Source organism: Papio anubis, chromosome 3 (assembly GCF_008728515.1).
Source record: "Papio anubis isolate 15944 chromosome 3, Panubis1.0, whole genome shotgun sequence".
NCBI lineage: Eukaryota > Metazoa > Chordata > Mammalia > Primates > Cercopithecidae > Papio > Papio anubis.
The window spans coordinates 113,122,147-113,146,876 of record NC_044978.1 but is presented as its reverse complement, the minus strand read 5'-3'; the positions used below and the strand labels follow the sequence as shown (position 1 = coordinate 113,146,876).

Here is a 24,730-nt window from a genome sequence, read left to right as displayed (position 1 = left end):
CCTCCCTCCTTCCTTCCTTCCCTCCTTCTTTCCTTCCTTCCTTCCTTCCTTCCTTCCTTCCTTCCTTTCTTCCTTCCTTCCTTTCCTCCTTTCTTTCTTTGTCTTCTTTCTTTTTTCCTTTCTTTCTTTTTTCTCTTCTGTATTATTTCAATAATTTTCCCTTTCATTTGACACCTAAAAGCCATGCTGTTCTAGAGGACCTAAACTTATTTTTTTCTTAATAGTTTATTGAAAAATTAGTGGTACAATTTTTATTTAAATTGTATGTTAATTCATTCTGTTATTTATTTTATTTAGGAAGGCCCACTACATTATGTGAGACTGTGGGAAAAGCTGAGATATGGCTAATACGAACATATTGGGATTTTGAATATCCTCAACCATACCAACCTAATTTTGAGTTTGTAGGAGGATTACACTGTAAACCTGCCAAACCTTTGCCTAAGGTAGGACTATTATATTAAGGAATATTATGTACTTTATGACATGAGTTGTTTTCCTCTGAAAGATTACAACCTTAGTTATAGAAAGATGATGTTGAATGTCTTCTGTTTGCAACTCTGTGTTTATTTTCCATGCCACAGGGGCTTTTATAGGTGATATATGTCTTTTCTGCATTATGATAAGAAAGTAGGCAGAAGAATGTCATGATTAGAATAGATTTTAAAATACTAGTGTTACAATAGTTTGGAGAATACATTGAATTAGTATGGAATTGGAGCCATGAAGATCACTAAAAAGAATGTTCAATCCTTTCTCACAATCAAACTGGGCTTATGAACAAGGATATTTGTCATGATAGTACAGAAATAATCGTATTTTCATGAGACATATTGGATACATTCCACAGGAGTTGGTGAGTGAGAGAAAATAAGCGATGAAGGAAGACAAGAAATAAAGGAAATTTTCTATAAATGGAATATTTAAGTGTTTAAACATAATGATGGCTTTTACTCAAATAAGTACTTAGAAGTAATCTTGTTTGTGATTTATGTGATGAATTCTGTGTTGTGACTATTCACTTAGAGCTCATGAGAATTTTAGATGAGGTTTTATAAAAGCCACTTGAGAAAAACAAGGTTTCAATCTCTGTAGACAAAAATCTAAATATTGATAGTCATCAGGACAAAGTAGAGCTCATGGAAATGATTTTGCAGCCTGCAGGTTTCTTTTGGAGTGAAAACAAAATTGTATACTATATTCCTAAATGATCAGAGGAAAAAATTATAGTTCAAGGAATGTTGAAAGAAACAATATTGAGAAGCAAAAGTGAGTAATAGCTGTTCTCGTTTTTTAATAGTTTTGTAAGTATGTCTTGAGTTCATTGTCCCAAAAGTGGCTATTAGCTCTAGCTTTGACCTGACAAGGTTCCAGGGTATTTAGTCATGGAAATTCATAATCTACCTCTCATGAGATACTTTTTATTCTGACGAACAGCCTAATGCCTAAGTGTGCAATCTATACCAAGATTGTTCTTATAAGGGAACTTGTTTACACTGGAAGACACCAATGTGTCTCTTGTATGTCCTATGTCTTCTTTATTTCTACAAAGATAACCACTCTATAGGAAATCGTGACCAGGCCAGATGTTATGTTTGTGTTGGTCAAGTGAGAAACAGAGGAGAAACTTAACCAAATACATAAAATAACAGAAGCTGTGCACATTCACCATTTCTAGAGAAAAGAGTTCAGTATCCCTTATAGGAACATTGGGAATAAGAAAGTTCTCTGGGAAAAGCACATTCAACCAATGAGTGGAGACCAAGAAAGAGAGTGAGGGATCTGTGTTCCAAAATGTTTACTGGGATCCAGGGTGTTACCTACGTGGGTTTCCAGTGGGGAACTGTAATTGGGAGGTTTAATGCAAGCAGGCAGAAGTTCCTTGGAGGCATTCTGAGACTGAAAGGTAGTCACTTGGGCATATCTGCACAGTCACTGTGGAGTACAGAGGATCAGTGATGCAAGTCCAAGTGGGTTGTATCTAGATGTCCTATAGGATGATTATCAGGAGGCAGTGTGTAAGCAAAGATACTGACTGAACACATTGAAGAAATGGAAGGAGGTGGAAGATTTTAAGCAGAGTCAGTGTTGACTGAGACCTGCTTCTGCTATGGGAAAGTTCAACTTATATTTTAAATGCATAGCTAGACAACATAAAATTGTAAGAATTTACCACTGTAGCTATGGTAACAATACTAGGTTTACCAATCACTACAGGGTGAAAAGAAAAACCTCATTTCCTGTTTTATGGAAATATAATCAAAATCCTTTTAGGAAGGGTTCAGAGCCATTAGGATTTCCAGAAAAATTATGGGCTTTGTGGTAAGATGTGTACTGGTGAATGCAATTTTATTTAATAATTTTTAATATAATTTTACTTACCAGGAAAGTTATACCAGAAAATCAAGCTCTCGTAAGTCATGGCATCTGTATCTAAAATAGAGATACAGAAGGAGAGGTGACAATTTTCATCATTCTCTAGGTAATCTCCCATGCCATACTAGCTTTTATTCTCACACTCCAAATTTTACACACACACACACACAAACGCTCACACACAAACACACACTCACATAAATAATCATAGAAGTCATTTTTTTAAAAAGTTGGATCCATACAGTATTAATTTATTAGGTAAAAGCTTTCGTGCTGATAATTTTACAAGTTTAATTGAGACACAGTTTAGGGCTGTCTTACACTAAATATTTCTTTTTCTTTTTCTTTGACATGTAATAACTGCACATGTTTAAAAGAAATGCTGTGGTATTGCAATACATTTATACATTGTATAATAATGATATCAAGATACTTAATAAACCCATCATCTAAATACTTATCATTTCTTTGTGGTGATAACATTCAAAAACTTGCTTTCTAACTATCTTGAAATATGTAATACATCACTATTAACTATAGTTACCCAACAACTTAATATAATAACAGAACACATTCTTCCAAATTATAACTTTGAATCCCTTGATCCACCATTTCTCATTGCCCTCCCTATTATCTCTTCACCCTCTAGTAACCACAATTCTACTCTCTACTTCCATTATGATTAATTTTTTTGATTCCACATATAAGGGATACCATACTATCTCTGCCTGGATTATTTCAGTTAACATTATGCTCGGCAGGTTGATTCATATTTCTACAAATGACAAAATTTCATTCTTTTATATATATATTTAATGAAATGGATATATATACACACACATTGGAAAAAATATATATATCTCTCTCCAGTGGAATGCTATTGAGCTATAAAAAAAGCTTATATATAATAGAAATAGCACTTATATATATCTAATGGAATGGATATATATATATATATAATGGAATTGATATATATAGCTATACAGAAAAACACACATAATACATATATCCATTCCATTGAATATATGTATATATATTCAATTATATGTATATTAATTCCATTGAATATATATATTCAATTATATATATATATTCATTCCATTGAAAATATATATATATTCAAACAAGCATATATATATCCAATGGAATGGACACATATATATATGTATGTATTTTTTCCATATTTTCTTTATGTATTTCTTCATTAAAGGATGTTTATAGGTTGACTCATTCCTTGGGTATATGAATAATGGTGATGTAAACATAGAAAGACAGCTATCTCTATGACTTTTTAGTTTATTTGTATATATACCCAGTAATGGAAATGCTGTATCATATGGTAGTTTTATTTTCAATTTTTGAGGAACTACCATACCGTTTTCCTTACTAATTGTAATAATTTGCATTTTCCTCAACACTTTATAAAAGATCCTGTTTCTCTGCATACTTGCTAACACTTGTTTTTTTGTTTGTCTTTTTGTTAATAGCCATAACAAAGATGTTGTGATATCTCATTTTAGTTTTGATTTGCATTTCCCTGATAATTAGTGATTTTGAGCATTTTGCAATATACTTCTTAGTCACTGAGAGTCTTCTTTTGAGAAATGTCTATTCAGGTATTTTACTTATTTTTTAATCAAATTAGTAATTTATTTTTATTGACTGATGTTACTTCTATGTATATTTGAGATAGTAACTCATTGTCAGATTCATAGTTTGCAAATTTTTTTCGTGTTGTGGATTGTCTCTTCACTCTATTGTTTGCTTCATTTTCTCTATGCAAGCTCAATACTTTGATATAACCCATTTATATACTTTTGCTTTTGTTGGCTGTGCTTCTGAAGTCCTATCCAAAAAAAAATCACTGCCTAGACCAATGTCACAAATCATTCCTCCTATAGTTTCTTCTAGTAATTGTATAATGTTTGGTCTTACTTTTAAATTTGTAATTCATTTTTACTTACTTTGTATATGGTGAGAGAAAGGGGTCTAGTTTCATTTTTTGCATGTGGATATGCAGTTTTCCTAGCATCACTTAGTGAAGAGGTTGTCTTTTTTCTATTATGTGTTCTTGGCACTTTTGTCAAAAGTCAATTAGCTGCTATCTTCCTCCATTTGTGTTGTTATAAAGGAATACATGAGACTATAAAATCTATACAGCAAATAGAATTATTTGAATCATAGTTCTGCACACTGTACAAGAAGCACAGAACTTACTTCTGCTTGGCCTCTGGCAAGGTTCTCAGGATGCTTCCACTTGAGGTAGAAGGCAAACAAGAGGTGGTATATGCAAAGGTCACATGACAAGAGATGAGTCCACAAAGAGGGGATGTGGGGGAGTGCCAAGTTTTGCTAAACAACTAGCTCTTATAAGAACTAATAAACATACCCCTCCCAGGCAGGGGATTAATCTATTCATGAGGGATATGCTTCCATGACACAAGCACATTCTGTTAGGTTCTACCCCCAATATGGGGGATCAAATTTTAACATGAAGTGTGGAGGGCTCAACTATCCATACTATGATAGCAGTAAATGCATAAATTTATTTTGTGGATCTCTATTCTATATAGCATTGGTCTATGTATCTGTTTTCATGACACTGCCATACCATTTTGATGATGACATCTATATATATAATCCTTTAAGTTCTAAGGAAAATGTACATGATGTGCATGTTTGTTACATAGGTACACATATTCCATGTTGGTTTGCTGTATGCATCAACTTGTCATTTACATTATGTGTTTTTTCCTAAGGCTATCCCTCCCCCAGCTCCCCAGCGAACAACAGGCCAGGTGTGTGATTAATTCTATTTTTAGAATTAATAGATTCCCTACCCTGTTAATTCTATTTTTAATATTTTTTGAGAAACCTCCATACTGTTTTCTAGTAGTGCCATTTTTTCCCTCAGTGTGTGATGTTCCCCTTCCTGTGTCCAAGTGTTCTCATTGTTCAATTCCCACCTATTTCAATTACCACCTATGAGTGAGAACATGCAATGTTTGGTTTTCTTTTCTTGAAATAGTTTGCTGAGAATGATGGTTTTCAGCTTCATCCATGTCCCTCAAAAGGACATGAACTCATCCTTATTTATGGCTGCATAGTATTCCATGGTGTATATGTGCCACATTTTCTTTATCTAGTCTATCATTGGTGGACATATGGGTTGGTTCCAAGTCTTTATTATTGTGAATAGTGCTGCAATTAACATATGCGTGCATGTGTCTTTATAGTAGCATGATTTATAACCCTTTGGGTATATTCCCAGTAATTGGATCACTGGATCAAATGGTATTTCTAGTTCTAAATCCTTGAGGAATCTCCACACTGTCTACCACAATGGCTGGACTAATTTACATTCCCACCAACAGTGGAAAAGCGTTCCTATTTCTCCACATCCTCTCCAGCATCTGTTGTTTCCTGACTTTTTAATGATCACCATTATAACTCACATGCGATAGTATCTCATTGTGGTTTTGGTTTGCATTTCTCTGATGACCAGCAATGATGAACATTTTTTCATGTGTCTGTTGGCTTCATAAATGTCTTCTTTTGAGAAACGTCTTTTCATATCCTTTGCCCACTTTTTGATGGAGTTGTCTGTTTTTTTTTCCCATAAATTTGTTTAAGTTCATTGTAGATTCTGGATATTAGCCCTTTGTCAGATGGGTAGATTGCAAAAATTTTCTCCCATTCTGTAGGTTGTCTTTAACTCTGATGGTAGTTTCTATTGCTGTGCAGAAGCTCTTTGGTTTAATTAGACGTCATTTGTCTATTTTGGCTTTTGTTACCATTGCTTTCAGTGTTTTAGTCATGAAGCCCTTGCCCATTCCTATGTTCTGAATGGTATAGCCTAGGTTTTCCTCTAGGATTTGTATGGTTTTAGGTCTAACATTTAAGCCTTTAATCCATCTTAAATTAATTTTTGTATAAGGTGTAAGAAGGGATCCATTTTCAGCTTTCTACATATGACTAGTGTATTTTCCCAACACCATTTATTAAATAGGGCATCCTTTCTCCATTTCTTGGTTTTGTCAGATTTGTCAAAGATCACATGGTTAGAGATGTGTGGTGTTATTTCTGAGGCCTTTGTTCTGTCCCATTAGTCTATATATCTGTTTTGGTACCATTACCATGCTGTTTTGGTTACTGTAGCCTTAGTTTGAAGTCAGGTACTGTGATGCCTCCAGCTTTGTTATTTTTGCTTAGGATTTTCTTGTCAATGTGGGCTCGTTTTCACTTCTACATTAACTTTAAGGTAGTTTTTTTTTTCAATTCTGTGAAGAAAGTCATCAGTAGCTTGATGGATGGGCATGGCATTAAATCTATAAATTACCTTGGGCAATATGGCCATTTTCACTATATTAATTCTTCCTATCCATGAGCATGGAATGTTATTACATTTGTTTGTGTCCTCTTTTATTTCATTGACTGGTGGTTTGTAGTACTCCTTGAAGAGATCCTTCACATCCCTTGTAAGTTGGATTCCTAGGTATTTTATTCTGTTTGTAGTAATTGTGAATGAGAGTTCAATCATGATTTAACTGTTTGTCTGTTATTGTTGTATAGGAATGCTTGTGATTTTTTCTCATTGATTTTGTATCCTGAGATTTTGCTGAAGTTGCTTACCAGCTGAAGAAGATTCTGGGCTGAGATGAAGGGGTTTCTTAAATATGCAGTCATGTCATCTGCAAACAGGGAAAATTTGATTTACTATTTTTCTAACTAAATACCCTTTTTTCTTTCTCTTTCCTGATTGCCCTGGCCAGAGCTTCCATCACTGCATTGAATAGGAGTGGTGAGAGAGGGCATCCTTGTCTTGTGCCAGTTTTTAAAGGGAATGCTTCCAGTTTTTGCCCACTCAGTATGATATTGGCTATGGGTTTGTCATCAATAGCTCTTATTATTTTGAAATGTGTTCTATCAATTCCTAGTTTATTGAGAGTTATCAGCATGAATGGTGTTGAATTTTGTTGAAGGCATTTTCTGCATCTATTGATATGAACATGTGAGTTTTGTCATTGGTTCTGTTTATGTGACGGATTGCATTTATTGATTTGTGGATGTTGAACCAAACTTGCATCCCAGGGATGAAGCCAACTTGATCGTGGTGGATAAGCTTTTTGACATGCAGCTGGATTTGGTTTGCCAGTATTTTATTGAGAGTTTTTGCAGTTATACTCCTCAGAGATATTGGTCTAAAATTCTCTTTTTTGTTGTTGTGTCTTTGCCAGGTTTTGGTATCAGGATGATGCTGACCTCATAAAATGAGTTAGGGAGGATTTACTGTTTTTTCTATTGATTGGAATGGTTTCAGAAGGAATGGTACCAGCTTCTATTTGTACCTCTGATAGAATTTGCCTGTGAATCCATCTGGTCCTGGACTTTTTGTTGTTGTTGTTGTTGTTGTTGTTGTTGTTGGTAGACTATTATTGCCTCAATTTTTGAGGCTGTTATTTTTGTATTCAGAGATTCAAATTTTTCCTGGTTTAGTCTTAGGAGGGTGTATGTGTCCAAGAATTTATCCATTTCTTCTAGATTCTCTAGTTTATTTGCATAGAGGTGTTTATAGTATTCTCTGATGGTAGTTTTTATTTCTGTGGGAACAGTGATGATATTCTCTTTATCATTTTTATTGTGTCTATTTGATTCTTCTCTATTTTATTCTTTATTAGTCTTGCTAGTGGTCTGTCTGTTTTGTTGATCTTTTAAAAAAACCAGCTCCTGGATTCATTGATTTGTTGAAGGGCTTTCTGTGTACCTACCTCCTTCAGTTCTGCTCTGATCTTAGTTATTTCTTGTCTTTTGTCAGCTTTTGCATTTATTTGTTCTTGCTTCTCTGGTTCTTTTAATTGTGATGTTAGGGTATTGATTTTAGATCTTTCTTTCTTTCTTTTGTGGGCATTTAGTGCTATAAATTTCCCTCTACACACTGACTTAAATGTGTCCCAGAGATTCTGAAACATCGTATCTTTGTTCTCATTGATTTCAAATAACATCTTTATTTCTGTCTTCGTTTTGTTATTTCTCCAGTAGTCATTCAGGTGCAGGTTGTTCAGGTTCCATGTAGTTGTGCAGTTTGGAGTGAATTTCTTAATCCTGAGTTCTCATTTGATTGCACTGTGGTCTGAGAGACAGTTTGTTGTGATTTCTGTTCTTTTGCATTTGCTAAGGAGTGCTTTACTTCCAACTATGTGGTCAATTTTCGAATAAGTGTGATGTGGTGCTGAGAAGAATGTATATTCTATTGATTTGAAGTGGAGAGTTTAGTAAATATCTACTAGGTCTGCTTGGTGCAGAGTTGAGTTCAAGTCCTGGATATCCATGTTAACCTTCTGCCTTGTTGATCTGTCTAATATTGACAGTGGGGTGTTAAAATCTCCCATTATTATTGTATGTCTCTTTATAAGTCTCTAAGAACTTGCTTTATGAATCTAGGTGCTCCTGTATTGGGTGCATATATATTTAGGATAGTTAGCTTTGCTTGTTGAATTGATCCCTTTACCATTATGTAATGGCCTTCTTTGTCTCTGTTGATCTTTGTTGATTTAAAGCCTGTTTTATCGGAGACTAGGATTGCAACCTCTGCCTTTTTTTTTTTTTTGAGACTGTGTGTGTCTCTGTATGTGAGTTGGGTCTCCTGAATACAACATACTGATGATTCTTGACTCTTCATCCAATTTGACAGTCTGTGTCTCTTAATTGGGCCATTTAGCCCATTTCCATTTAAGGTTAATCTTCTTATGTGTGAATTTGATCCTGTCATTATGAGGTTAGCTGGTTATTTGCTCATTAATTGATGCAGCTTCTTTTTTTTTAATTTTTTTTCTCGATATTAAAGATGCTTTATTCAGTGTGGGTTTCTCACATTTTTTCTTTTTTTTTTAAATTATACTTTAAGTTCTAGGGTACATGTGCATAATGTCCAGGTTTGTTACATATGTATACTTGTGCCATGTTGGTGTGCTGCACCCATCAACTCGTCAGCACCCATCAACGCATCATTTACATCAGGTATAACTCCCAATGCAATCCCTACCCCCTCCCGCCTCCCGGTGATAAGACCCAGTGTGTGATGTTCCCCTTCCCAAGTCCAACTGATCTCATTGTTCAGTTCCCACCTATGAGTGAGAACATGCAGTGTTTGGTTTTCTGTTCTTGCAATAGTTTGTTGAGAATGATGGTTTCCAGCTGCATCCATGTCCCTACAAAGGACACAAACTCATCCTTTTTTATGGCTGCATAGTATTCTATGGGGTATATGTGCCACATATTCTTAATCCAATCTGTCACTGATGGACATTTGGGTTGATTCCAAGTCTTTGCTATTGTGAACAGTGCCGCAATAAAGATACATGTGCATGTGTCTTTATAGCAGCATTATTGATAATCCTTTGGGTATATACCCAGTAATGGGATGGCTGGGTCGTATGGTACTTCTAGTTCTAGATCCTTGAGGAATCGCCACACTGTTTTCCATAATGGTTGAACTAGTTTACAACCCCACCAACAGTGTAAAAGTGTTCTTATTTCTCCACATCCTCTCCAGCACCTGTTGTTTCCTGACTTTTTAATGATTGCCATTCTAACTGGTGTGAGATGATATCTCATTGTGGTTTTGATTTGCATTTCTCTGATGGCCAGTGATGAACATTTTTTCATGTGTCTGTTGGCTGTATGAATGTCCTCTCTCTCTCTTTGAGAAATGTCTATTCATATCCTTTGCCCACTTTTTGATGGGTTTGTTTGTTTTTTCTCTGTAAATTTGTTTTGAGGCTCTTTTGAGGGTTCTGGATATTAGCTCCTTTGTCAGATGAGTAGATTTCTAAAACTTCTTTCTCCCCATTCTGTAGGGTTGCCTGTTCAACTGATGGTTGTTTCTTTGCTGTGCAGAAGCTCTTAGGTTTAATGAGATCCCATTTGTCAATTTTGTATTTCTTTTATTGCCGTTGCTTTGGTGTTTTAGACATGAAGTCCTTGCCCATGCCTATGTCCTGAATGGTATTCCCTAGGTTTTCTTCTAGGGTTTTTATGGTATTAGGGTCTAACATTTAAGTCTCTAATCCATCTTGAATTAATTTTCCTATAAGGAGTAAGGAAAGGATCCAGTTTCAGCTTTCTACTCTATGGCTGTAGCCAATTATCCAAAGCATCATTTATTAAATAGGGGAATCTCCCCCATTTCTGTTTTTTATTGGTTTTACAAAGATCAGGTGGCTGTAGATGTGTGTGGTATTATTTCTTAGGACTCTGTTCTGTCTCATTGGTCTTATATTCTCTGTTTTGGTACCAGTACCATGCTGTTTTGCTTACTGTATTCTTGTAGTATAGTTTCAGTTAGGTGGTGCTTGAGGCCTCCAACTTTGTTCTTTTGACTTAGGATTGTCTTGAGATGCGGGCTCTTTTTGGTTCCATATGAACTTTAAAGCAGTTTTTTCCAATTCTGTGAAGAAACTCATTGGTAGCTTGATGGGGATGGCAGATTGAATCTATAAATTACTCTTGACAGTATGGCCATTTTCATAATATTGATTCTCCTTCCTATCCATGAGCATGGTATGTCTTTCCATTTGTTTATGTCCCTTCTATTTCAATTTCTCGAGCAGTGGTTTGTAGTTCTCTTGAAGTGTCTTACATCCCTTGTAAGTTGGATTCCTAGGTATTTTATTCTCTTGAAGCAATTGTGAATGGAAGTTCATTCCTGATTTGGCTCTCTGGTTTGTCTGTTACTGGTGTATAAGAATGCTTGTGATTTTTGCATGTTAATTTTGTATCCTTGAGACTTGCTGAAGTTTCTTATCAGCTAAGGAGATTTTTGGGCTGAGACAATGTTTTCTTAAATATACAATCATGTCATCTGCAAACAGGGACAATTTGATTTCTTCTTTCCTAACTGAATATCCTTTTATTTCTTTCTTTCTGTCTCATTACTCCTAGCTATGAACATCCAAATCACTATGTTGAATAGGAGTGGTGAGAGAGGGCATCCCTGTCTTGCTTTCAGTTTTCAAAGGGAATTTTTCCCAGTTTTGCCCATTCAGTATGATATTGGCTGTGGGTTTGTCATAAATAGCTCTTATTATTTTTAGATACGCTCCATCAATACCAAATTTATTGAGAGTTTTTAGCATGAAGGACTATTGAATTTTGTCAAAGGCCTTTTCTGCATCTATTGGAGATAATCATGTGGTTTTTTGTCTTTTGGTCTTGCTTATATGCTGGTTTATGTTTATTGATTTGTGTATGTTGAACTCAGCCTTGCATCCCAGGGATGAAGCCCACTTGATCATGGTGATAAGCTTTTTGATGTAAATTGCTGGACCCGGTTTGCCAGTATTTATTGAGGATATTTGCATCGATGTTCACTGCGGATATTGGTCTAAAATTCTCTTTTTTCTTGTATCTCTGCCAGGCTTTGGTATCAGGATGATGTTGGCCTCATAAAATGAGTTAGGAGGATTCTCTTTTTCTATTGATTGGAATAGTTTCAGAAGGAATGGTACCAGCTCCTCCTTGTACCTCTGGTAGATTTTCAGCTGTGAATTCATCTGGTCCTGGACTTTTGGATTGGTAGGCTATTAATTATTGCCACAATTTCAGAGCCTGCTATTGGTCTGGTCTAGGGAATCAACTTCCTGTTTAGTCTTGGGAGAGTGTAAGTGTCCAGGAAATTATCCATTTCTTCTAGGTTTTCAGCGCATTTGCATGTATTGTTTATAGTATTCTCTTGATGGTAGTTTAGCTTCTGGGGTCGGTGGTGATATCCCCGATTATTTTATTGCGCCTGTTTGATTCTTTCTCTCTCTTTCTTCTTTATTAGTCTGTTTCACGGTTCATCAATCTTTGTTGATCTTTTCAAAACCAACCTCCTGGATTCCCCTGGATTTTGAGGGTTTTGCATTCTCTATCTCCTTCCAGTTCTGCTCTGATCTTAGTTATTTCTTGCCTCTTGCCAGCTTTGAATATGTTTTGCTCTGTTTCTCTAGTTCTTTTTAATCATGGCGTTAGAGTGTCAATTTTAGATCTTTCCAGCTTCTTCTGTGCATTTAGTACTTCCCTCTACACACTACTTTCAATGTGTCCCAGATCTTGTATGTTATATCTTTGTTCTCATTGGTTTTGTAAAGAACATCTTTATTTCTTGCCTTCATTCTCCTAGGTACCCAGTAGTCATTCAGGAGCAGGTTATTCAGTTTCCATGTAGTTGAGTGGTTTTGATTGGAGTTTCTTAGTCCTGAGTTCTAGTTTGATTGCACTGTGGTCTGAGAGACAGTTTGTTATAATTTCTGTTCTTGTACATTTGCTGAGAGGAGTGCTTTACTTCCAATTATGTGGTCAATTTTGGAATAAGTGTGATGTGGTGCTGAGAAGAATGTGTATATTCTGTTCATTTGGGGTGAAGAGTCTGTAGATGTCTATTAGGTCTGCTTGCTGCAGAGATGATGCCCAATTCCTGGATATCCTTTGTTAACTTCTGTCTCGCTGATCTGTCTAATGTTGACAGTGGAGGTTGAAGTCTCCCATTACATTATATGGGAGTCTAAGTCTCTTTGTAAGTCTCTCTAAGGACTTGCTTTATGAATCTGGGTATGCTCCTGTATTGGGTGCATATATATTTAGGATAGTTAGCTCTTTCCTGTTGAATTGATCCCCACCATTATGTAATGGCCTTCTTTGTCTCTTTGATATTTTGATGGTTTAAAGTCTGTTTCACGAGAGATTAGTATTGCAACCCTGCTTTTTGTTCTCCATTGGTAGATCTTCCTCCATCCCTTTATTTTGAGCCTATGTATGTCTCTGCATGTGAGATGGGTCTCCTGAATACAGCAGACTGATGGGTCTTTATCCAGTTTGCCAGTCTGTCTTTTAATTTGGAGCATTTAGTCCATTTACATTTAAGGTTAATATTGTTATGTGTGAAACCCGGATCCTGCCATTATGATATTAACTGGTTATTTTGCTCAAGTAGTTGATGTAGTTTCTTCCTAGCGCCAATGGTTTTTACATTTGACATATTTTTGCAACGGCACCGTTGATCCCTTTCCATGTTTAGTGCTTCCTTCACAGTCTCTTGTAAGGGCAGGCCTGGTGGTGACCAAATCTCTAAGCATTTGCTTATCTGTAAAGGATTTGTATTTCTCCTTCACTTATGAAACTTAGTTTGGCTGGATATGAAATTTGCTGAAAAAATTCCTTTTCTTTGAAAATGTTGAATGTTGGCCCCCACTCTCTTCTGGCTTGTGTGAGTTCCCAAGGAGATCTGTTAAAGGTCTGATGGGCTTCCCTTTGTGGGAAACCTGACCTTTCTCTGGCTGCCTCTAAGATTTTTCCTTCATTTCCAACTTCTTGTGAATCTTGGTAATTATGTACTGGAGTCGCTTTCTTCTTCTCTCAAGGAGTATCTTTTTGGCATCTCTGTATTTCCTGACCTGAATCGTTGACCCGCCTTACTAGGGTTGCAGTTCTCCTGGATGATATCCTGAAGAGTGTTTTCCAACTTGGTTCCATTTTCACTTTCTTGCGCAGCACCCTAATCAGACGATTTGTCTTTTTTACATAACTCGTGACTTTTGCAGGCTTCGAGTCTATTTCTTTTTTTTCTTTAGATTCTCTTTCTCTCGCTTCATTTCATCTTATTTTATCCTGAATTGCCGGCTAATTTTCTTCCAGTTGATCGAGTTGGTTACTGCTTGCATTTGCTACTGCATTTCTCGTGGTCATGGTTTTCATCTCTGTCTATTCGCTTATGGCGTTTCTGCATTAATTATTCTGGTTTTCTAATTCTTCCACTCTTTTTCAAGAATTTTAGTTTCTTTGTTTCCGGGTATGTAATTCCTCCTTTAGCTCTGAGAAGTTTGATGGACTGAAGTCTTTCTCTCATCTCATCAAAGTCATTCTCCTGCCCAGCTTTGATCCGCTGCTGGCTATGAGCTGCCTCCTTTGAGGGGAGATGCACCCTATTTTTGAATTTCCAGCTTTTCTGCCCTGCTTTTTCCCATCTTGTGGTTTTATCTGCCTCTGGTCTTGATGATGGTGACGTACTGATGGGTTTTGGTGTGGGTGTCCTTCCTGTTTGTTGGTTTTCCTTTCTAACAATGTGGACCCTCAGCTGTAGGTCTGTTGGAGATTGCTTGAGGTCCACCTTAGACCTCTGTTTGCCTGCGTCAGCAGCAGAGACTGCAGAAGATAATACTGCTGAACAGCGAAAGTGTGTACCTGTTCGATTCTTGTTTCTTTGATGCTTCTCCTCAGGGTGTACTCCACCCTGTGAGGTGTGGGTGTCAGTCTGCCCCTAATGGAGGATGTCTCCCAGTTAGTCTACTCAGGGTCAGGACCCACTTGAGCAGGCGGTCTGTCCATTCTCAGATCTCAACCTCCTGCTGGGGAGAGATCCACCACTCTCAAAGCTGTCAGACAGACAGCGCAGAGGTTTCTGTTGCTTTTGTTGTTGTTGTTGTTGTTGTTTAGCTGTGCCCTGTCCCCAGAGGTGGAGTCTACAGAGACTGGCAGGCCTCCTTGAGCTGCTGTGAGCTCCACCTAGTTGGATCTTCCCAGGGCTTTGTTTATCTACTTAAGCCTCAGCAATGGCGGGTGCCCCTCCCCCAGCCTAGCTGCTGCCTTGCAGTTAGATCGCAGACTGCTGTGCTAGCAATGAGGAAGGCTCCCTGGGTGTGGGACCCTCCAGGCCAGGTGTGGGATATAATCTCCTGGTGTGCCCGATTGCTTAAAGCGCAGTATTGGGGTGGGAGTTACCCGATTTTCCAGGTGTTGTGTGTCTCTGTTCCCCTGGCTGGGAAAAGGGATTCCCTTCCCCTTTGCGCTTCTCAGATGAGGTGATGCCTCGCCCTGCTTCAGCTCTTGCTGGTCGGGCTGCAACAGCTGACCAGCACCGATTGTCCGGCACTCCCCAGTAAGATGAGCTCAGTACCTCAGTTGATAATGCAGAAATCACCTGTCTTCTGTGTCGCTCACGCTGGGAGCTAGAGACTGGAGCTGTTCCTGCTTGGCCATCTTGCTCCGCCCCCTTGATGCAGCTTCTTCATAGCATTGCTGGTCTTTACAATTTGGCATGTTTTTGCAGTGGCTGGTACCAATTACTCTTTTCCATGTTAAGTGCTTCCTTCAGGGTCTCTTGTAAGGCAGGCTTGGTGGTGACAAAATCTCTCAGCATTTGCTTGTCTGTAGAGGATTTCATTTTTCCTTCACTTATGAAGTTTAGTTTGGCTGGATATCTGATTCTGGGTTGAAAATTATTTTCTTTAAGAATGTTGAATATTGGCCCCCACTCTCTTCAGGCTTGTAGGGTTTCTGCTGAGAGATCTGCTCTTTGTCTGATGGGCTTTCCTTTGTCGGTAACCTGACCTTTCTTTCTGGTTACGCTTAGCATTTTTTTTTCTTCATTTCAACCTTGGTGAATCTGACAATTATTTGTCTTGGGGTTGGTCTTCTCAAGGATTATCTTTGCGGTGTTCTCTGTATTTCCTGAATTTGAATGTTGGCCTGCTTTGTTATGTTGGGAGAGTTCTCTTGGATAATATCCTGAAGAGTGTTTCCTAACTTGGTTCCATTTTCTCCATCACTTTAAGGTATGCCAATCAAACATAGATCTGGTCTTTTTATATAGTCCCTTATTTCTTGGAGGCTTTGTTTCTTTCTTTTTATACTTTTTTCCCTAAACTTGTCTTCTTGCTTTATGTCATTAATTTGATGTTCAATCACTAATATCCTATTTTCCAATTGATCAAATTGGCTACTGAAGCTTGTGCATGCGTCACAAAGTTATCATGCCATAGTTTTCAGCTCCACCAGGTCATTTAAGGTCTTCTCTACACTGTTTATTCTACTTAGCCATTCATCTAACATTTTCTCAATGCTTTTAGCTTCTTTGCAATGGGTTAGAATATGCTCCTTTAGCTTGGAGAAGTTTGCTATTACAGACCTTCTGAAGCCTACTTCTGTCAAGTCATCAAAGTCATTCTCCTTCCAGCTTTGCTCCATTGCTGGTGAAGAGTTGCAACCCTTTGGAAGAGAAGCAGCACTCTGGTTTTTAGAACATTCAGTTTTTCTGCTCTGGTTTCTCCCCATCTTTGTGGTTTTATCTACCTTTGGTCTTTGATGTTGGTGACCTACAGACGGGGTTTTGATGTGGATGTCCTTTTTGTGGATGTTGATGCTATTCCTTTCTGTTTGTTAGTTTTCCTTCTAATAGTCAGGTCCCTCAGCTGCAAGTCTGTTGGAGTTTGCTGGAGGTCCACTCCAGACCCTGTTTGCCTGGTGTCAACAGCAGAGGCTGCAGAACAGCAAATACTGCAGAACAGCAAATATTGCTGCCTGATTCTTCCTCTGGAAGCTTCCTCCCAGAGGGGCACCCACCCGTATGAGGTGTCTGTCGGCCCTGCTGGGAGGTGCTTCCCTGTTAGGCTACACAGGGATCAGGTACCCACTTGAGGAGACAGTCTGTCCATTCTCAGAGCTCAACCGCCATACTGGGGGAACCACTGCTCTCTTCAGAGCTGTCAGGCAGGAATGTTTAAACTTGCAGAAGTAGTCTGCTGCCTTTTGTTCAGCTATGCCCTGCCCAAAGAGGTAGAGTCTATAGAGACAGTAGGCCTTGCTGAGTTGCAATGGTCTCTGTCCAGTTTGAGCTTCTTGACCACTTTGTTTACTTACTCAAGCCTCAGCAATGGCAGATGCCCTCCCACCACCAGGCTGCCACCTCTCAGGTCACTCTCAGATTGCTGCACTAGCAGTGAGCAAGGCTCTGTGGGTGTGGGACCTGCCAAGTCAGGCACAGGAGAGAATTTCCTGGTCTGCCATTTGCTAAGACTGTGGGAGAAATGCAGTAGTTGAGCAGGAGTATTCCATTTTATTAGGTACAGTCTGTGATGGCTTCCTTTGGCCAGGAAAGGGAAATACCCTGACCCCTTGCACTTCAGCTCACCTTCCTTGGGCTGCACACCACCCTGCTTAAGCTCACCTTCCTTGGGCTGCAACCTCTGTCCAACTAGTCCCAATGAGATAAGCCAGGTACCTCAGTTGGAAATGCAGAAATCACCTGCTTTCTGCATCAATCATAGTGTGAGCTGATGACTAGAGCTGTTCTTATTTAGCCATCTTCAAATGGAAGCCCTCTAAGTGATATATTTTGAAGTCAGGTAGTGTGATGCCTCCAGTTTTGTCTTTTAGATCAAAGTTGCTTTGGCCTTGGTCTTTTGTAGTTCTGTACAAATGTAATGTGTTTTCCTATTTCTGCTTAGAATGTCATGGTATTCTGATAGAGGTTGTTAAGAATCTGCAGTTTCCTTTCGGCAGTATGTACATTTTAATAATACAAATTCTTCCAATTCAAGAATGTGACATATCTTTCCAAGTATTTGTGTCTTCTTAAATTTCTTTCATCCTTGTTTTATAGTTTTCATTGTAGATATGTTATGCCTCCTTCATTAAACATATTCTTGGGGGTTTTATTTTCTGTAGCTCTATTGAATGAAATTGGTTTTCTAAATTTTTGCAAATAGTTAGCTCTTTGCATACAAAACAATACCAATTTATGGATTATAATTTTGTATTATAAAAGTTTACTGAATTTGTTTATCAATCATAAGTGCTGTTTTCATGAAGTCTTTAGGTTTCTCTCTACATAAGGTCATGTTATCTGCAAGAAGGAGCCATTTTATTTCTTCCTTTCCAATTTTTATGTCCTTTATTTCTTTTCTTGGTTAATTACTCTGGCTAGACATTCAAGTATTAGGTTGGATAAGAGTGGTAAATGTGTGCATCTTTGTCATGTTCCAGATCTTAGGTAAAAGAAAACCATTCTACTTTTCCCCACTCAATATGATGGTAGCTGTGTGTTTACCATGTCTGGGCTTCATTGTTCTATGTATGCATTTGTTAGAAACTTAATGTTTTGAGAATTTTTATCCTGAATAAATATTGATATTTTATTAAATGACTTTTCTCTATCTATCATCTATCTATCATCTTTCTATCTACCTATATATTTTTTTCCTTCATTCTGTTGATGTGGTGCATTACATGTATTGACTTGCATATGTTGAATCATCCTGGCATCCCTGGGATAAATTCCAGTTGATCATATTGTGTAATCTTTTTAATACGCTGTTGGATTTGGTGGGCTAGTAGTTTGTTGATGACTTTTGCATCTTTATTCATCAGGTATATTGGCATATATATATATATATATATATATATATATATATATATTTATGTCAATATAGGCCTATACATGTATGGCATACATATATAATATATATTAAATATCTATTTAATTATGTATTAAATATATATTTTATATGTATACACACACACACACATCTCCTTGTCTAGTGTGGGATCAGGGTAATACTAGCCTCACAATATGATACTGAAGTATTTTTGCCTTTTTGATGGTTTGGAAGAGTGAGAAAAATTGATATTATTTATTCTTTAAATTTGGCTGAATTTCGTAGGGAAGACCTTAGCGCACTGACTTTTTAAATGAGACTTTACTATTGCTTTAAACTTCTTCCTCATTATTTATCTCTCCTTGTTTTTATTTCTTCATAATCCAGTCCTATTTTACTGTATGTGTCCAGTAATTTGTTTATTTTCCTAGATTTTTCCAGTTTTTGGCATATACTTGTCCATAGTAGCCTCTTATAGTCCTTTTTATTTCTAGTGTCAATTTTTTTTTTCCTTTTTTTAAAGAATCTTTAAGATTTTAGAGATGAAGTGTCACTTTGTCTCCCATGCTGGAATGTGGTGACCGTATTATAGCTCAATGAAGCCCAAACTCCTGGGTTTAAGCAATCCTTCTACCTCAAATTCCTGAGTAGCTGAGACAGGCATACACCACCAAGCCTGGCTAATGTATTTCAAATTTTGCAGATATGTGTTCTTACTAAGCTATTCTCAAACTTTGGACCTCGAATGATTGTTCAGCCTCTGTCTCCAAAAATGCCGGGATTATAGATGTGAGCCCATCTGCCTGATTTCCTTTTTCTCTTTGTAATCTCCCATTTTATTTGAGTATTTTCTGGTTTGTTATGTTTTGTTTTGTCCTGTTTTCAGTTATCTTGCTAAAGTCTTGTCAATTTTATCTCTTCAAACAACTAACTCAATATTTTGCTGATTTTCTATATTGTATTTTATTTCTATTTCATTTATTTCTCCTGTAACCTTTGTTAAATATCTTGTTTTCCTAAAAATTTTGAGTTTCCTTGTTCTTGTTTTTCTAATTCCTTGAGATGTTATCATAAATTGTTTTTTTGAAATCTTATTACTTTTTTGATGCATGTGTTCATTGTCATAGACGTTCCTCTTAGAACTGATTTTGCTGTATCCATTCATCTTGCTATATTATGCTGCCAGTTTTGTCTCAAGAAAATGTTTAAATTTACTTTTAAATTTGTTCATGTACTCATTGATCATTCATGAACATACTGTTTAATTTCCACGTAGTTGTACAGTTTATAATATTCCTTCTGTTATTGATTTTATCTTTTTTCACTGTGATTATAAAAATTATATGAGATGATTGAACTTTTTAATATGTGTTTTCTCTTTTGCAATCTGACAGAAAATGTTCTGTGTGCTGTTGAGAAGAATATGTATTCTGCAGTTTTTGAGTGGCATTTTCTGTAAATGTATGTTAGTTTTATTTTGTCTAGAGTGCAGTTTAACTCCTATATTTTGTCTAGAGTGCAGTTTAACTCCTATGTTGTTCTGTTGATTTTCTGTCTCGATTATCTGTTTGTTGCTGTAATTAGGGTTTTTAGTTAGTCTACTATTTTTGTATTACAGCTTATCTCACTCTTTAGGTCTATTAATATTTGTTATATATTTTCCCTGGCATGAGAGACACACATGTTTACAATTGTTATATTCTGCTGCAATATTAACCCTTTATCATTATGTAACGGCTTTGTCTTTTTAAAAATCATTCTTGACTTAAAGTCTATTAAATCTGATATAATAATAGCTACTCCTGCTTTTTTTTAATGTTTATTTTTCTTTTCCACTGGAATTAAATACCTTTTTCTACTTCTTTACTTTTAGTTTATGCATATTTTTATAGGTATAGTAATTTTCTTATAGGAAAAATATAGTTGGGTATTTTTATTTTATCCATTTAGCCATTTCTATATATGTTAATTGAAGAATTTAATCCATTTACATTTAAGAATATTATTAACAATTAAAGATTTAATACTGCCATTTTTAAAATTTTTCTCTGGCTGTTTTCAGATTATTTTGTCCTTTACTCCCTTCTCTTACTGTGTTCCTTTGAAGTCAAGTAACTTTCTCTAGTAGCATGTTTTAATTCCATTTAGGTAATTTTACTGTATCTATTATAGGTTTTTGCTTTGAGGTTACCAGGAGGCTACAGAAACACTTTATAGTTATAAGAGGTTATTTTACATAAATTACAACTTTAATTCAAAAGAAAAAAATTAAACTGCATTTTCACAATATTTACCCAATAGCTGGACTTTTTCATGTCTCAATTTACATCTTTCTATGTTGTCTATCTCTTAATTGTTGTAGTTATTACCTTTATTAGTTTTCGTTTATACTTTTATACTAAATATCAATTAGAGCATTAGAGTATTCTGACTTTGTCTATGTATTTACATTTACAAGTTACTTTTTATATTTTATTTGTTATCTGTTAGTGTCCTTTTCCTTTAGAGTGAAAAATATCCTTTGCATTTCTTTTAAGAGAGGTTTGGTGTTGGTGAATTGTCTTAGCTTTTACTTGTATTGAAAAATCTTTATCTCTTCCTCATACATGAAGGCATGTTTTGATAAATATAGTATTCTTGGATTAAAGGCTTTTCAAATTTTTGTTTACTTCAGCATTTTGACTATATTATCCCACTCTCTTCTTGCCTACACGGTTTTTAATTTATTTTTGCTGAGAAATTCACTGAAAACAGTTTTGGAACACTATTGAATGTGTTATGTTTTGTTGTTGTTGTTGTTGTTGTTTTGTTTTGTTTTTGTCTCTCCTTCTGCTTTCAGTATTGTTTTTGTTCTTTGATTTTTGGTAATTTGATTATAATCTGCCTCTGGAAATTACTTTCTGGGTTGAATTTGTTTGGTGATGTCTAAGCTAACTGTTCCCAGATAAGTATTGTCTTTCTCCAAATTTGGAAAATGTTGAGTCCTTGTTATCTTGAGTTGGTTTTCTAGTCCTTTCTTTTCTATCTCATATCCGTTGGAAACTTACATTATGTGGAAGTCGTTCCCTTCACAGTGTCATATAAGTTCTGTGGCTGCCACTATGTCTTTTTTCTTTTTCTTCCTCTGATTAGGTAATTACATGTTTTCTTTCTTTGACCTTACTGATTCTTTCCTGTTTGATCAAGTCTGCTGTTGGAGTTTTCTAATGAGTTTTTCAATTTAACAATTTTATCCTGCATTTCAAGGATTTCATTTTTTTATTATTATGATTTCTTTCTCAAATGCCTAGTATTGTGTCTGCATTATTTTCCAAGTTTATTTAGCTTAGTTTTTTGTTTACAGTTTATGTGATTGCTGAACTTGTCAAAGAGATTTATTGTGAATTTGTTGTCAGATATTTAAGCATCTTCAAATCTTTTGGTGCATTATTGAAACTTGATTGGGTTCTTTTGGAGATGTTCATATTTCCCAGCTTTTTTTGTTGCTGTTGTTTAACAATGCTTGCTCTTTACATTAATATCTGCATGTTTAAAAAGATAGCCATCTGATTCAGCTTTTTAAGGTGTTATGCAGTGGTGTTAAAACTTTACTATTTAATATCAGAGCTGAATCAGTGCCCTGAGGATTCTTTCTCTTCTGAGGAGAGCTTACAGTTGATAGCAGAACCTAAATAGTGCACTAGAGCTAAATCTCTTCCATGCTGTTGTTTTCCTGTCTGGGGAAGACTTATCATTACCATGAAAACATAATGCTGTGCCAGAACTTAAACCCAAACCTCTAGTAATGTCTGGGTTGGGGAAGGCTTAATAACTAACTGGAACTTAGTTACTGGCCTGATAGTTGTTTCTGGGTCAGAAAAAGGCTCTGTATGATCATCTGGGATATTTGTAAAATCTAACCAAAGGCTCTAGCCTTCCCTTGGATTGTGCCTCCTGTACTATTGTAGTGCTGCCTAGTCCCTCTCAGTGTGAATTCACTGCTGATAGGACCACAAAGCTTCTGCCTTGATCTGTTTGCCATTTGCTATGATCAGTGCTTGTGCTTTTTGCTTCCAATTCAACCCAGGTGGTTCAGGCTTTCTGACACTCTTAATACCTCCTATGGGATGGAACAAAGAAGGCTTCTCACAGTGATTCACACACTGATATGGGGATTGAATGTCCACCTGCAATTATTTTCTTCCACCTGTGTAATTGCAGGTACAGAGAAGTTTTCTGTGAGTGGTGCTATTTTGGTTTGGAGAATGGGTTGATGCAGCACAAATGAACTTTCTTCTTTCTGCTCATGGATTTTTAAATTTCAATGAACCCATAAGATTTTTCATTTTTCTCCTGAGCTCTGATGCTTTCAGAGTGGAATTTTTGTATTTCAGTATTTGCTAGTTGTATTTTTAAGAGGCACTGATGCTGGAGGTCTTCTATTCCACCATCTTGCTGATGTCATTCCTCAAATAATAATTTTATATTTTAGCAAATTATTTAGTTTTTAGGATTTTGTGTCTACGTGACATGGACATGAAAAGAAATGTACTCTTATCACTGAAACTTTTTGTATATATTTTGGTTGTGTGCCTTTTCTAGTAATGAATGATTATATTTTAAGCCATATGTTTTATACATACACTTTCCTATAAAGAGACTAGGTGGTTCTGTGCATCAGCATATAGGGACAGAATATAACTACACATTAATAATTTCTCAAGTCTTTATTTTAGAAGTGTAAGCAACCTTTATTTTAATCTTTGTTATGTTACACCTCTGTAATGCAGAGAAATTTTTATCTTCAGGAAATGGAAAATTTTGTCCAGAGTTCAGGGGAAGATGGTATTGTGGTGTTTTCTCTGGGGTCACTATTTCAAAATGTTACAGAAGAAAAGGCTAACATCATTGCTTCAGCCCTTGCCCAGATCCCACAGAAGGTCAGTAAAACCTGCAATCCTGATAAGCAGCTACTCACATAATGAGACAGCACGGCTTTATTTGGGTCTTGAATCTCATTTTTCATTCAGTATAACAGGCACCAAAATTTGTACCAAAATTTGTAAAGCATTATAGTAGTGTACATGGGCATAATTGATCATTTGCCTACTGATTCTTGCTGTTACTGGAAACAACTCTCTTGACTGTCATTTGTTTATAATAAAATAGAAATAATAAATTAAGCCCCACTTTATATTTTAGGATTTGAAATCTAAAAACATGTGCCAACTATTACAAAAAAAAATTCTGACATGTATTATTTCAAAGGACCAGAAAAAGGAAAACTGATATAAAAAAATGTGAAGAAGAATCAATCTCAAGAATATCTCTTCTTATATTTGAGTGTATAAAACTGTATTCAGGGTACTTTTACTTAGAAATAAAAGCTCAGATTAATGTAGTCTTTCTAAATAATTAGAGGTTTCAAAAGTTAAATGTCAATTACAATTATATTTTAGTAACTTAATTATTTAAGTAATGTAATTATGATATTCAACTAATTTTAACTTTATTACTGTAATTCTAGAATTTCACACTTTAGATAGTGGTATATATAAACTATCCAAAAGATATTTCATTTTATGTTTAGCTAAAGTACATCAAACTCAATAAAGGCAAGTATACTAATTAGGAATTTGAAATATTATAATTTTAATTATGAAATTATCTGTTAAGTAGTTTCAAATATCTATGCCATCCTTTGTTTTCAAGTGTACAAAATTTTTATAGGTGTACCACAAATACAAATTATGTAAAAAAAAGGTCCAATCCCAAAGAAAATTTATCATGGAACAATGGAATTTTCTAGCTCATTCCTCTTCAATAAAACTATTAAATATAAGAAGAAAGAGACCAGGAAGAAAATAAAGAAAAGACACCCTATTATCCAAAATGCACACATAATTGAAAGCAAATTATATCTGTGGGGAACTGTAAATCTGATGGTAGAAGTAAAATGGTCCCATGAGTTAAAATGACACAGAGATCAGGTACTTACACAATTTTTAATTCTTATATGAAAAACGATTAGCCAGTACTGAATTATTTTTAAAATATTCACTGATATTCTTATTCTCAAATATTTTTAATTGGTAATAAAATAATAGAATACTTAATAGGCAACTGGTGCACATTATTTTTAAAGATCTTTGTAAAACGTCCAACCATATCTTTCAGTGTTTACG

The 24,730-nt window shown here is 35.9% G+C and overlaps 2 protein-coding genes across 2 annotated transcripts in view; both read left to right on the top strand.

The window, feature by feature from the left end:
• The window catches only part of UGT2B39 (UDP-glucuronosyltransferase 2B39), a 389,237-nt gene that overhangs the window by 188,838 nt on the left and 175,669 nt on the right, over window positions 1-24,730 (top strand). The window lies entirely within an intron of this gene.
• Window positions 1-24,730, top strand: part of UGT2A3 (UDP glucuronosyltransferase family 2 member A3) — a 33,170-nt gene that overhangs the window by 6,373 nt on the left and 2,067 nt on the right. The window contains exons 2-3 of the mRNA XM_003898821.4: window positions 298-446; window positions 23,354-23,485. Of these exons, the coding sequence (XP_003898870.2) occupies window positions 298-446; window positions 23,354-23,485 (281 nt within the window). The remainder of the gene's footprint in view (window positions 1-297; window positions 447-23,353; window positions 23,486-24,730) is intronic.